We start from the raw sequence: 14,389 nt of genomic DNA on the forward strand, positions 1-14,389 counted from the left end.
TTCAGACATGCCCTTAATGCTTTTGCGCCATGCGCTTTAAGGCTCTATTTTAACGGTCTTGGCGCAAAGTCTTGCATTAAGAGCATGTCCGAATCCACTTTTGCTATTTTAAGGACAGAAAAATATGCTCTGCGCCGTGGTGCATGGTCTAACAGGGTTGAGCTTACTCCCTTAATGACTTATGGGTGTGTTTTAAGAATAAACCAATCAGAGTCTCATCTCCCATTCCCTTTAAGAGTCTGTTGTGTTGCGCCATAGCGCATTTTGCTATTTACATAGCGGACTTTGTATGTGTAAAAACTGAACACTTCGCTACAGAGAAAACAGTTAAACAGCATCTGCAGCGCGAGAATAAAGAATGAGCCTCCACCATTTGGCCTTCACTTTCTCTCTTTCATGCATAAGGAAATGTATTGGACGCACCCACTGAAGACTTTCATTATGCTGTGTTCACACCAGACGCGGAACGCGCGGATAAATTGCACTATTCGCGCATAAATTGCCGCGTGAACATTTGAGTTTACTCACTTCATTCGCGCGTCAAACCCTGCTTCATTCGCGCGTCAAATCCGCTTCAATCGCATGTCAAATTCACTTAAAAACAGACGCAGATTCGCGTGATGGGCAGGGCTTCTGTCTGCCCCGTGACTCTAGCTTCATAGCTAAATGGCCAACATGGATTTTATTAAGAAAATAACCGTGTTTATGTGCTTTATGAAGGATGATAAACAGCATCGATACGTTTAGGGCCGTGTCTGAGTCCACTACATCCTTTCAGAGGTACATCCAGCTCTTTAAGCTCATAGACTCCCAGCCCAGTTTGATGAACTTCTTGTTGGTGTCTGCTGGTGGATTTCCCCTGGGACACCGACAACAGGCGATACGTCACAATCACGCCCCCTAAAGAGAGCTCCTGATTGGTTAACGCGGTGCAAATTTCCGTTGAAGTTCGCGTGTATCGCGCCATTTGCGCAATTCTCATCATTCGCGCGTATCGCACCATTCGCGCGTATCGCACCATTCGCGCAATTCTCATCATTCGCGCAATTCTCATCATTCGCGCGTATCGCACCGCAGGATGTCTATTCGCGCGTTTGCATTGACTTAACATGTAAATCACTCGCGCTTGACGCGCGTTCCGCGTCTGGTGTGAACGCAGCATTAGACTACATAATTCATTTAGTTTTTTAAGCACTAAGACTTGTTTAAAAGTGTTTCTAAATTCAGTTCTAATTTACAGCAAACAAATAACTAAACAATAGTAATGAAGTTACATCCAAGGACACGTCCTGTTCTTATGCCCTATATCAGGGCTATTCAATTAGTTTGTCATGGCGGGCCGGTTCATGAAAAGCATCCCAAACGAAGGGCCGGAGAGATATGACTTGCTATATGAGTGTAACACGACTACATATAAGAGCCCATATGCTGTATTTGTGCTCATAAACACACCCACGTTGGCTTTTCTACATTAAAATGTTAATATATTGTATTTTGAAACTACATAAAAATCAGTGCTTTGTACAATAGACTTTATTATTTTTAGATTAATTGCCACAGTTTAAATTAAGTACTTTAAAAAGTGTTTACACAACGGCAGAATATATTCTAAAGAGTTAAAGTTCATCACACACATTCATTGTGTCGTACACCGTTGACAGTAAACATCTGACTATGTCGCCTGAAACTTTTGTAATCGTTGTAATGTTTTGAGCAAATTCATTATTGTTTCTCTATTTTCTCTTTCCTAGTTCAACTCTGTTGCAAAAAAAGTGTTGCGTGACTAGTGTTTTCATCAGGTTAATGTGTGTATTTCACACTCAGGGCGCCTGTACCTGTCTCAGATTCCAGCTTTACTGCCATTTCTGCTGGACTGTCTGAAGACTGAAGAGAAAGAGTCTGTCACTCGAGAGAATGTGCTGGCAGCGCTGCAGAAGCTCAGCCTCAGGTATGCCCTTTCTTAAGCGGTAATCAAACCTTACACAGACATTTCTTGTAAGAATTTGATTTATTTGTTTTCTCTCTCTCCACCATTTGAAGGTGAGTTATTCCCTGATTTCTAAGCTGAAAGTGGCCAAGTGCTTAGGACACAGACTCCTGTATATGGTTATATGCTGTCATGGCTTTGCGATCAAATAAATGTGCTTATAATGCAAGTCACACACCAGCAACATAACAAAAGGATAGTCAATTTAAACAACACACAAGAACTAAACACCATAAAACACACTGGGCTCTATTTTGACGGTCTATGCTCAGAGCGCAAAACGCAGGGCGCAAACGCTTTTTTGCTAATTTAAGGACGGGAAATCTGCCTTGTGCCGCGGCCCATGGTCTAAAAGGGTTGAGTTTATTTTCTTAATGAGTTATAGGTGTGTTTTGAGAATAAACCAATCAGAGTCTCATCTCCCATTACCTTTAAGAGCCAGCTGCGTCGCGCCATAAGCGCATTCGCTATTTACAGGACGCAAAGTAAGTCTAAATGGAAAAAATGAGCATTTCACAAGCAAACAGTTAATTAACAGAAAACTGTTAAACAGAGCATCTACTGCGTGAGAATGAGAGATAATGGATCACTTTCACTCTTTATGCACAGACATCAATTAGTCTATAAATAAATAATTGTGTTTATTAAGTGCAAATATTCGTTTCAAAACTATTTCTAAATTCAGTTCTAATTTCCAGCAAACGAATAAATGAACAATAATAATGAAGTGTGCTCAAAAACCTGAGTTATATCCTAAAACACATGCTGCGCCCCATATGATCTAAAACCTGACAGGTGGACAAATCTAAGCTTGTTTTTAATAAAACAAATATAAATATGGATATAATAAATAATACTGCTAATAATAATAACATTATACAAAAGCAAATTGTTATGAATGAACTGAAAAAGCCTCCCGAGATGAAGAAGACATAAAAGCAGTGATTTTTCATATTTATGTAGGCTAGAAAATAATATGTTTTGTAATATTTTAATCCTTTATATTTATATCCTATAGCTATTCTTATTATATCCTATATATATCCTTATTATTTACATTTTTTCATATGTAAAGATATTTGCCTATTGCTCTCTTGTGTGTGTTAAGCAGTGTGTAAGCGAGGCGCAACTCTGCGCTGAAGTTTAGACCGGGATAGTTTTGGTCTAATGAAAAATCTATTATAGTTTCTCAAAATAGCAACGCGCCAGCGGTCCGCCTCAGAACACCTTCCTTTTTAGACCAGAACGCCTATGGGCGCACATATGAGCGCTAATGCATTTGCTATGTAAACAGCGTAGCGCAACGCCTCAAAACGACTCTTGCGCCAAGCTGAAGCTACCAAAAGACTACTGCGCCACGCCTTGCACCACACTGCGCCGGGTGTATGATAGGGCCCTTAAAGTGTTTGTATATCTGTGCAGGCGAGCGCAGCAGTCTGCTATGATCAGAGACGGTCTGATTGGCTGGCTGGTCAAAGAGCTGAATGACTCGGACTGTCTGTCGGACTACACTCTGGAATATGCCATTTCCCTCCTTATGAACCTCTGCCTGCGCACTCAAGGTGACGTCCCGAAATCACACAACCATCACGCATTGTTCATTCATCACTCTTTGTTTAGCTTCTTTCCACTTTATTTGCTCAGGCAAATGGAGATGTGTACCGAGCAAATGCAATGTTTATGTTCCGCCGCTCATGTTTCAGGAAAGAAAAGGTGCGCAGAGGAGGCCAAGTACGTCCTGAAAGTCCTGACGGAGCTCCTGGGACACGAGAACCATGAGGTAAATGGATAATTGCTCAAACAGGGGAGTGTTTATTTGTGTTTGCTCACCGCCTTCCTGATTAGCCAAAACCCGAAGCTGTCAATTAGCTTTTTTTTTTTTTTTTTTTTTACGTCACACGCTTCTCAAATATGAGCGCTTTTGTCAGCTTTGGATTAAAACGTTTGTCTTGCCAAGCGTACCTTGAACGTTTCACTCCCTTTTTTTGAGGCTTTTGAAATGGAGAGTGAAGACTACGCCTATTGTGTTCATTGTTTTATACTAAGACTATTGTATTTAATTCATTTGCTCAGTGTTTTTTATTTTATATCAGTCAGCGATAGCCTATTACTAATATTAATCTGTTAGTCAGTATTATTTTTAGTGTTTTATTTATTGATTTATTTAATTTTATTATTATTATTTCGTATTATTTGTGAGTGTGTGTGTGTAATTGTTGTTAAGGTCTTATAATTGTGTGTCAATTGTGTTTGTAATGTATGTACACTCACTGGCCACTTTATTAGGTACACCTTACTAGTACCAGGTTGGACCCTCTTTTGCTTTCAGAACTGCCTTAATCCTTTATGGCAGAGATTCAACAAGCTACTGGAAATATTCCTCAGAGATTTTGCTCCTTATCGACATGATAGCATCACGCAGTTGCTGCAGAATTTTAGGCTGCACATCCATGATGCCAATCTTCCCGTTCAACCACATCCCTAAGGTGCTCTATTGGATTGAGTTCTGGTGACTGTGGAGGCCATTTGAGTACAGTGAAATCATCGTCATGTTCAAGAAACCAGTCTGAGATGATTCACGCTTTATGACATGGTGCGTTATCCTGCTGGAAGTAGCCATCAGAAGATGGAGACAGTGTGGTCATAAAGGGATTGACATGGTCATTAACTATACTATTAACAATTGGTCTAATGGGCACAAAGTGTGCCAAGAGAATATCCCCCACACCATTACACCTCCTTGAGCAGCCTGAACCATTGATACAAGTTAGGATGGATTGATGCTTTCATGTTGTTGACGCATGATTGGCTGATTAGAAATTTGCATTAACGAGCAGTTGGACAGGTGTACCTAATATAGTGGACGGTGAGTGTATGTATACATATATATTATATAAAGCTCCATACATGTCAGAATAAATTGCCCCTAATGTTTTGATAAGGCTTTAAAGTAAAGTAAACTAGTCTAAAGTTTATTTATGCATTGAATTTTGGTAAATTTGCAAATATAAATATTAAAATTACTTTCTAAAATTCTAAAATATTCTGTCAAACATACAGCAATTTATTCTTTAATTGTTTTTGCATTAAAATTCTGAGTGTTCCTGGACTTATTAGACTGTGGGTTTGAGCAAAATGTTGATATTTGTTTTATTTCATAATAAACAATTTGTTTTTATTTATTTTACTTATATTTATTTATATTTACTTTTTACCTTTTCACTTTTTTTTTAATCTTCAGAAAATTTTTTTTTTTCAAATAAGTTTTGTTTGTTTTTATAAATGTTTTTATGAGTTTTAATTAAAATCAGGGTTATTTTACTAAATATTGATTTCATTATAGTTGTGAAGGTAAAGCATTACCTTGCTGTTGTCTAAAAAATGACATTTTCCAGATTTTTTGGCCGTTTTTATTGTAATTTTACTGTAAATATACATTTTAAATACACACACACACACACACTTTTTTTTAAATATTTCCCAAATGATGTTTAATAGAGAAAGAAAATTTTCACAGTTTGTCTGATAATATTTTTTCTTCTAGAGAAGACTTATTTGTTTTATTTCGGCTGGAATAAAAGCAGTCTTGAATTTTTTAAAGATTCATGACACATTTATAATGGCCTTGTGGAATTCATGTTTGTGTTTTTTGTGGGTTTTTTAGATTCGGTATTATGTGAATGGAGCTTTATACAGCATCCTGTCTGTGCCAGAGATACGAGAGGAAGCCAAACAGATGGTACGTGTTTAACAGCTTCATTCACAGTTACAGTTACGCAACATCAGCATTAATGCCTGGACTCCAGTCTTCTGATAGCAATAAAACTACAAGATGTGAAATGAGCGATAAGATTCAAACCTTTCAAGGCTAATCGCTGATAAGTGACCAAGCAAAGGGAGCAGATTCAAAAAGTTCAACCACTTAACTATTATTTATTTGTTTAATAATAATTTAATTTTAATTTAATTTGTTTACTTTATTTAATTAATTTATTTTATATTTAATTTTATTTTATTTTATTTAAATGTCTTAATTTTGTTTTATTATTTTTTTAACTTATTTTAATTTATTTTTTACCATTTAATATTTTATAGATTTTTATTTATTTATTTATTCATTCATGAAGTTTTATTAACAATATATATATATATATATATATATATATATATATATATATATAATTATAATATATATATAATATGCATTTATCATTTTAAGTGTGAACTGAAAAATTGTGGGGAAGGTTCAGAAGTTAATTGGCAAAATTAAATAAACTAAATGTATATTATCAAACATTGTTACATATAATCATACATATACATATTATACATTATAAACATACATGTTCTTACAAAATAATAGTTTTATTCATGCATGAAGCGCCTCTAAAGACATTTGTATGCTACAAAAACAAAAAGTGTATCAATTAACTATTATTCAGTTTGCTCTGAACAGCCAGAAGCGTTCTTGAGTAACAAATTAGCATCTCTGAAGGATCCTGTGACACTGAAGACTGGAATATCAATGTAAAAATATATATGGATTGTGCATAGAAGAAGGGGCGCCGCTGGGGGGAGAAAGTTAGGACGATTCTAAGGGCCCATACATTTAGGGGCGCCTCATCGACATTATCAAGTGCCCGCGCCAACCCCACACCCCTGCTCTTCACTTTCATCCGCGACCCCCACCGCCTCCTCCCACCTTCCCTCTCTACTCTTAGCTTGTCAGAGGGCCCGTGATGGCCAGCCGCGCCCCTGCATAGAAGTAATCAAAGTGCTGTGGCTCAGGAGGGTTATGAATTTCTCTAGTCTGGCTCGCGGCACCAAACTGTTGTGAAATTCTAAGACGAGCCCAAAAAACCAGGGAGAACTTACGGTATCTTCAAAGAAGAATCCTTTTAATAAGAAGAACTCAGCTTGGCTGTGACGTCATCGAAAGAAACTCTCAAGTGGTACAACAGACACTCAGTTTAAATACATTTGATGCATGTAGGTGGGGACAGTCATGGTGGGGACAGTCAAGCAAAGCACGCAAATGAAGTGTTGTTGTCGGCAGGGTAACTTGCCTTTCCAGGCCCGATCTCATTAGCATATAATTACCCATTCATGAGACATTTTAGCATTAAAACAGGGGGCAAATGATGTTCTGGAGACAGAGAAGACAGTAGATACAGCTGTGCTGTGAAACTGAGAATCTGCATTACTTCATAGACCGTCAGGGCTCAGGAAACCAAGACATTTTAAGGTCTGCCACACCCTGAAAACTACTTTTCAGTTATATAAATAGATTATATTAATTTATATTCCCACAGTGGTTAGCACAAGGTTGCTGGTTCCCTGCTTGCCCAGTTGGCATTTCCCAGTTGGCATTTCTTCCAATGCTAACCTGGGTTTGCTCCGGGTGCTCCAGTTTCCCCCTTAATCCAAACACATGCGCTCTAAAGTAGGTGTGTGTGAGTATGTGTGTGTGCGAATGGGTGTTTCCTTAGTACTGGGTTGCAGTTGGAAGGGCATCCACTGCATAAAACATATGCTGGTATAGTTGGAGGTTCATTCCGCTGTGGCAACCCCTGATGAATGGGCCGAACGAAAATGAACAAATGAATGGATGGATCATCGTTGGCAGAACGGTAATAATGCAAGCGTCTTGTTTTTACTAGAGTATGGAGGAGATCTTACGCTGTTACAACAAAGAAGAAAACCCTGAACTCAACAGACAAATCGAATTCATCATCAAACAGCTCAACTCAGGTAAGACCCGAAAATAAAAACAATAATAATAATAAAAAGTTGCTCAAAATTAAATGGAAATAATCCATAAAACGGGCGACGCAGTGGCGCACACACAGCAAGAAGGTCGCTGGTTCGAGCTCGGCTGGGTCAGTTGGCGTTTCTGTGTGGAGTTTGCATGTTCTCCCTGCGTTCGCGTGGGTTTCCTCCAGGTGCTCCGGTTTCCCACACAGTCCAAAGACATGCCGTACAGGTGAATTGGGTAGGCTAAAGTGTCCATAGTGTATGTAAGTGAATGAGTGTGTATGGATGTTTCCCAGAGATGGGTTGCAGCTGGAAGGGCATCAGTTGTGTAAAACATATGCTGGATAAGTTGGCGGTTCATTCCGCTGTGGCGACCCTAGATTAATAAAGGGACTAAGCCGACAAGAAAATGAATGAATGAATAAATGAATGAATGATCCATATTATGTTTTGGTGACAGTAATTTAAGTACCAATTCTCACTATTAACTATTAGCTTATTACCTGCTTATTATTAAGATAATAACTGTTTATTAGCACTTATAAAGTATGATTTTATTCTACCCAATCTTAACAACTATTAATAAGCAGCAAATTAGGAGTTTATTGAGCTAAAAGTCATAGTTTATGGTTTATAAATAGCAGGAATTATACCTTAAAATAAAGCGTGACCCAAGTTTCTCTTCTGCAGAAAACATAAGGCTTCCTGAACTTTATCTTGGTCACCGTTTCCAGCATAACGAAAGTGAATAAGCACAGGGTTATCTGCTTCAAATGGAGGAAAAGCACTATAAAAGTGTCATAAACTCCACCAGTCCATATAACATGACGCAGAGCAGGGATCACCAAACTTGTTCCTGGAGGTCTAGTGTCCAGGGGCTGTGCTAGGGTTACCAATAAACTTATAAAGGCTTTAACTGTGTTCTTCCAGCCATCTTAGGTATTTTCATAAGAATCTGCTATTAACACTAAGCATATCTAAGTGGGAACTCTTGAAATTTAGTTTATTATAGTTTTGAAAACTTGTCTTTTTATGTCTTGACACTTTATTTAAATTTTGTGGCTAAGAAATAACTGAATGTTAACTTCAATAGAGCAAGTAAAAGCAATTCCTTTGGCCATTACAAAAAAAGTACTGTAAAAGTCTGAAAGTTCATTTATGATGGTCTTAAAATGTCATCAATCAACCCTGTCATTACACTGATTATGAAGCTTTCATGACAGTCTTTTAAGCACCCCTTCAAGTAAAGTGTCACTAGATACTCTTATTAAATGAGGACGGGTGCCAGGCTTTGTTTCTGTTTGATCATTTCAATAATTCTTCCGTACACAGCGACCATCCCTGAACAAGAGCCTGAATCAGACGATGAAGAGGATGAGGATGACGATGACGATGAGGTTAATTCACTGTTGCTCTGCATGACTTTTGACTTCCTGTAATCCGTTTATCTCTTGCATTTTATTGGCTTTGGCAGATTGCAAAAAATCTTCAGTCCTTTGATCTGGCTGTGATTCATGTTAACAGGAAGACGTGATGGAGGCGGACCTTGATAAAGAAGAAGTCCTGCAGCCTCAGCCAAAAGAGCTCAGCGGAGAATCCTTGCTGACAACCGAGTATCTAGGGGTAAACCAACACTCTGCTTTCATCATTTGAAGACAGAAATAAGGCTGTTGTTGATCAAGTCATGTGATTAGGAAATATAAGAGCCTATTTTAAAGGTGCAATAGAGTGCATTAATTCAATGAGTTACATTTTACCTTAGTAACGTGCTAAATTTTCCCCAGTATTGGTTTTATTTGCTCATTTATAATCACAGTAAGAGCTGCGTGATATGACATAGTGCATAAATGCGCATTGAACATTTACAGGGGTTGGGCAATGGAAGTGAAAAGCCTGGTTTTTGATTATAATACTTCATTATTATGGCGTAGCGCCTCATTTTGCCACCAATGCAGCATGAATTGATCTTGGGAATGACAGAAACAAGTCCTGGACAGTGGCTAGGAAGATTTTGAGATCTTGCAGAATAGTGGCCAGTAGGGATGTAACGGTATCAGAATTTCACGGTACGATAATACCTCGGTATAAATGGCACAGTACTGTATTTATTGAATAATTTACAGGATAAACAAAACTAATGAAGAGACACGAAAAAAGTGCCAAAAGTGTTTATTTACCCTAGCACTGAACATATCAATGACATACAAATCAGCCATCTATCTGTAAGCTTCGAAACAGGAACTTCAATTTTTCAATTTTAATAACAAAAAACTATTAAACCATATAAAAAAAATAAAGTTTCAATTTAGTATTGTTGAAAACTCATCACATTCAACATTTAATCACTCACTCACTTAGATAGAGATGGGTTTTTAAAGGAAAATGATCATATAACTATAATCTGGTGAAAGCTGGGATGTCTGGGCATGTCCCCTGCAACAGAAAAAACCCTCTCATTTGGGACTGAGGTTTCTGGGACAGAGAGATATGATTTAGCCAAGGTTGACAGCAGTGGGTAACGCTGTGCATTGTCTTTCCACCACTTGAGTGGACAAGCCATGAGTGAGATAGAGGTCTCTTTGCGGTACAAGTCAATGTCTGCATCAATCTGAACAGTGTGCTGTGTTCTGCAGTCCCCATGACTGTTTTTAGTCGTATTCCCGACTTATATTTCACCACAGTCTGGCAGTGCCTGCATACTGTTTTTGTCTGTGTCTGTCACCTTTTCTCCTTTGTCGTATCTTTTTTAGAAAGAAACCGAAATGCTTCCACACATCCGATTTAAAACCCGCTTTAGGTTCGATCATTTCCAGCTCTTTTTCTTCCCCGCTACTAGCAACACACTCCATTTCCACATTACTGGATCTGTAGTGACAACAGACCGCAAAGGATGATGACCACGCCTGGGCTGATGGGAATTGTAGTTCCCGCTACCTCCCGTTCACTTCATTCGCCTGAGCAAACTTTTCTCAGAAATATAGTTTTATTGAGTCATGCGGCTACGGTATATTGAAAAAAATTACTATTGCGGTATGACGGTATTTACAATATTGTTACATCCCTAGTGGCCAGGTCACTACATGATGCTGGTGGAGGGAAAGGTTTCCTGACTCGCTCCTCCAAAACAACCCAAAGTGGCTCGATAATGTTTCGATCTGGTGACTGTGCAGGCCATAGGAGATGATTAACTTCACTTTCCTGTTCATCAAACCAGTCACCAGTGTTGCTGTGTGTAATGGTGCATTACCATCCTGATACAAGGCACTGCATTTAAGATACAATGTTTGAAGCACTGGGTTCACATGATCCTCCATAACGGTTTGGTAGTCCTTGGCAGTGATGCGCTCATCTAGCACAAGTATTGGGCTTAGGAAATGCCATGATTTTGCAGCCCAAACCATCACTGATCCACCCCCGTGCTTCACTCTGAGCATCAGCAGTCTGAGTGGTACGCTTATTTTGGGCTTCTCCACACTGTAGCTTTCCTGGACGTAGGAAAGACGCTGAAGGCGGACTCATCAGAGAACAATACAGAAACAAACTATATAGTTACTATAGTAGCTTATAGTTACTAGTTCTATTGGAAAGTGACCCCTGGGGTAATTACATTATATTAAAGGCACAGCAATAGCGTCAGAAGCAGCAGATTGATTTTATAACACCAGGTTAAACTTTCTGGCCCATTTACAGCACTGATATACATTGAAAAAATTAAAACAAGAATAGACTTGTGTCTATTACAACCCGGGCTCATTGTGGAAACGTAGCCCCGCGGACGTTTCTGCGGACCGCGATTTACGTCCTGGGAGGTACGTATTCGAGCGTTTTTTTGTTTTCGCGGATCCACAAGAGGCCGCTGTGCACGCTTTTTCACGTCTCGGTCGGGCGCCTCTCGGGAGCGTGCGGTGTTCGCGCCCGCGCCGTTCTCGCGCGAAAAGCCGCCGGATCGAGAAAAAAAAAAAAGCAAAAGCCCTCGTCTTCGATTTCGACCGCGTTTTCGGATCCCGCCGCGTTCTCGCCCTTATTTTCCGGATTCCGTTTTTCGTCTTACCTGATTTCAGGAACCTGCCGTTCCCCGGACTCGATCCCGGTCGTCATCCACCGCGGCCGGCTCCTCCTCCTCCGGGGCCTCCGCTCCACCGACGCAACGCTGTGAGCTAAGCGGACAAACTGATTGCGTCGGGAAAGCCCTCCACTCGGAGGCGAGCCGTCTGCCGGCGAGCGCGAAGAGGAGGGGCGGAGCGTTCGCTCGAAAAAAACCAAACACAGCCTTTACGTACCTCCGGCCACGTAAATCGCGGTCTCCAGAAACGTCCTCGGGGCTACGTTTCCCGAATGAGCTTGGGTTGGTCTATTATTGTGTGTGTGTGTCATTGCATTAATAACCACTGTATATATAACAACCTGAGAGGAAATTGGGGGTCGCGAGTTACTGGCATTGTCATTTTGGGGGTCGCTGGCTGAAAATTTTGGGAACCCCTGTCAGAGAAAATAAAATGTTTAGTAGCCACCTATGTTTCTCTAATATTCCCTTATGTCACTTTTGAAATCTACTGATATGATGTAGATCAGGGGTCACCAACCCTGTTCCTGGAGAGCTACCTTCCTGCAGAATTCAGTCCCAACCCTGATCAAACACACCTGAGCCAATTAATAGTACCTAAAGCAGCACTTGATAATTACAAACAGGTGTGTTTGGTCAGGGTTGCAATTAAAATGTGCAGGAAGGAAGCTCTCCAGGAACAGGGTTGGTGACCCCTGATGTAGATTATTCCCTGAGATTTATTCCTGTGATTTCTATTGGAGGGATGTTCTGTTGATTCTGTGTGATATGTTTTCTCTGTGGTGCTTATTTTAGATCATGACCAACATGATGAAGACGAAGAGAAGATCATGTCCTCCATCATCTCGCAGCATCGACGAGCCCCTCCAGCGACCCGTTACGCCCAGCTCCCACAAAAACACCATGTATGTACATCAATATTTGGTGCAATACATTTATTTAAATCAATGTGTGTCAAAGAGACGGTCAAAAATCAGGATGAAATAATTTCCTCATCCTCCACTTGTCGCAAACTTGTTTGATTTGCTTTCTTCTGTTGAACACAAAGGAAGACATACTGAAGAGTCCAGGGGGAAACAGTCATTAGCCCCTTTCACACATACAGACCTTTCCGGAAAATTACCAGCAATTTTCCGGAAAGGTTGTATGTGTGAACAGGCCCTTTTTGAAAATACCGGTAAATTCGTTCTGGCTATTTTCCCGAAAGAGAAGTTGTAACATTACCGGTAATTTGCCGGAATGCTGCGCTGTGTGAATGCAGAAGGAAGATTGCCGGAAAGAGCGGGTGCACGTCTAGAACGTGCTGACGTGAGACATCTGCCTTAGCCAATCACAACAGTCAGACGCATTTACGTCCGCGCGGTTTATGAGAATAAAAGCCTTTGAATATTTTTCCAGACACATTTAGCTGCTAGAAGTTAGTCAGATCACGTTTATATGTTCTTCTTAATGCCAACTGTGTAAATAATCATCGATGAGATGCTTATGATAAGCCGTTGTTTGTTTACCTTCAAGCTTTGCGTGTGCCTGTGAAACAGCCTGTGAGCGCCTGCACACGCACATATTATGTACATCTCGTCATGCGAAAGTGATCCTGCGAAAGTTGTTCACAATATTGATCATCCACAGAGTTTGTAATTCAGTCAAATGTTTACAAATACAAGCGCAGCCGTTTAAAGCTCATTTCTGGTGAATGATGTCAGAATTTACCGGTATTTTGGAATGGATGTGTGAACGGCCTTTTCTAGAAAATTCCGTAACGTCCTCGCCTGTGTGAACAGCGCTTTTTTTAATATGCCGGTAAAGTCGTTCCGGAAATTATCCGGATATTTACCGGTATCACTGTGTGAAAGGGGCTATTGACTTCCATAGTATTTTTGTTTCTGCAATGAATGGCTGGAGAAAGTGTTTCATACAAGTTTGAGAGTGAGAAAATTTGTAATTTCAGGTAAACTATCTAATAATGCAACGCAGTTCTAATCTCATTTACACTGGAAAGGAAAACTTGCAAACTGATAAGACCATCTTTTCATTGTGCGCCTAATTCCGTTTCTCTTGCATAAACTATACTTGCTTACAAACAATATTTTGCTAAGTAATGGTAAAGCACGACCCCCCCAGCTGATTAATTTTAAGACTAACAATGTGCTCTGCTAAAACAACAAACTGTCAATTTTGATTTCATGCAAAGGTTTTAACAGACGTTTGACACACAATTCAAAGTAAATGTCTACAAAGACATTTCCTACACATTATACACGTTTCTACATAAATAAGAGAAATAAGTTAAGTAGGTTAATTAAGCAAGTTTAAAATAAGTTTAAAAAGTTAAGTTAAATAAATACATTAAATAAAATAAATAAGTTTAAAATTACTTAGTTAAATAAGTTAGTTAATTCAGTTAAATAAATAAGTTTTAAATAAGTTAGTTAAGTTAAATAAGTTAGTTAAATAAGTCAGAAAAATAAGTTAAGTTTAAAAAGTTAATTAAGTTAGTTAAATAAGTTAGTTAATTCAGTTAAATAAATAAGCTTTAAATAAGTTAGTTAAGTTAAATAACTTAGTTAAATAAGTCAGAAAAATAA

At 39.2% G+C, this 14,389-nt stretch overlaps 1 protein-coding gene across 6 annotated transcripts in view; it reads left to right on the plus strand.

The window, feature by feature from the left end:
• armc9 (armadillo repeat containing 9) overlaps window positions 1-14,389 on the plus strand; it is an 89,543-nt gene that overhangs the window by 43,646 nt on the left and 31,508 nt on the right. For 5 of the 6 annotated variants that reach the window (XM_087304690.1, XM_087304693.1, XM_087304694.1 and 2 more), the window contains 8 exons: window positions 1,825-1,948; window positions 3,410-3,549; window positions 3,691-3,767; window positions 5,652-5,726; window positions 7,648-7,738; window positions 9,074-9,138; window positions 9,266-9,364; window positions 12,600-12,709. In XM_087304690.1, coding sequence (XP_087160816.1) covers window positions 1,825-1,948; window positions 3,410-3,549; window positions 3,691-3,767; window positions 5,652-5,726; window positions 7,648-7,738; window positions 9,074-9,138; window positions 9,266-9,364; window positions 12,600-12,709 — 781 coding nt within the window. Of the gene's footprint in view, window positions 1-1,824; window positions 1,949-3,409; window positions 3,550-3,690; window positions 3,768-5,651; window positions 5,727-7,647; window positions 7,739-9,073; window positions 9,139-9,265; window positions 9,365-12,599; window positions 14,296-14,389 lie in introns of all 6 variants that reach the window. The other variant, XR_015522322.1, reaches the window with a different exon arrangement.

This window comes from Danio rerio, chromosome 22 (genome assembly GCF_052040795.2).
Source record: "Danio rerio strain M-AB ecotype USA chromosome 22, GRCz13ab, whole genome shotgun sequence".
In the NCBI taxonomy this organism is placed as follows: domain Eukaryota; kingdom Metazoa; phylum Chordata; class Actinopteri; order Cypriniformes; family Danionidae; genus Danio; species Danio rerio.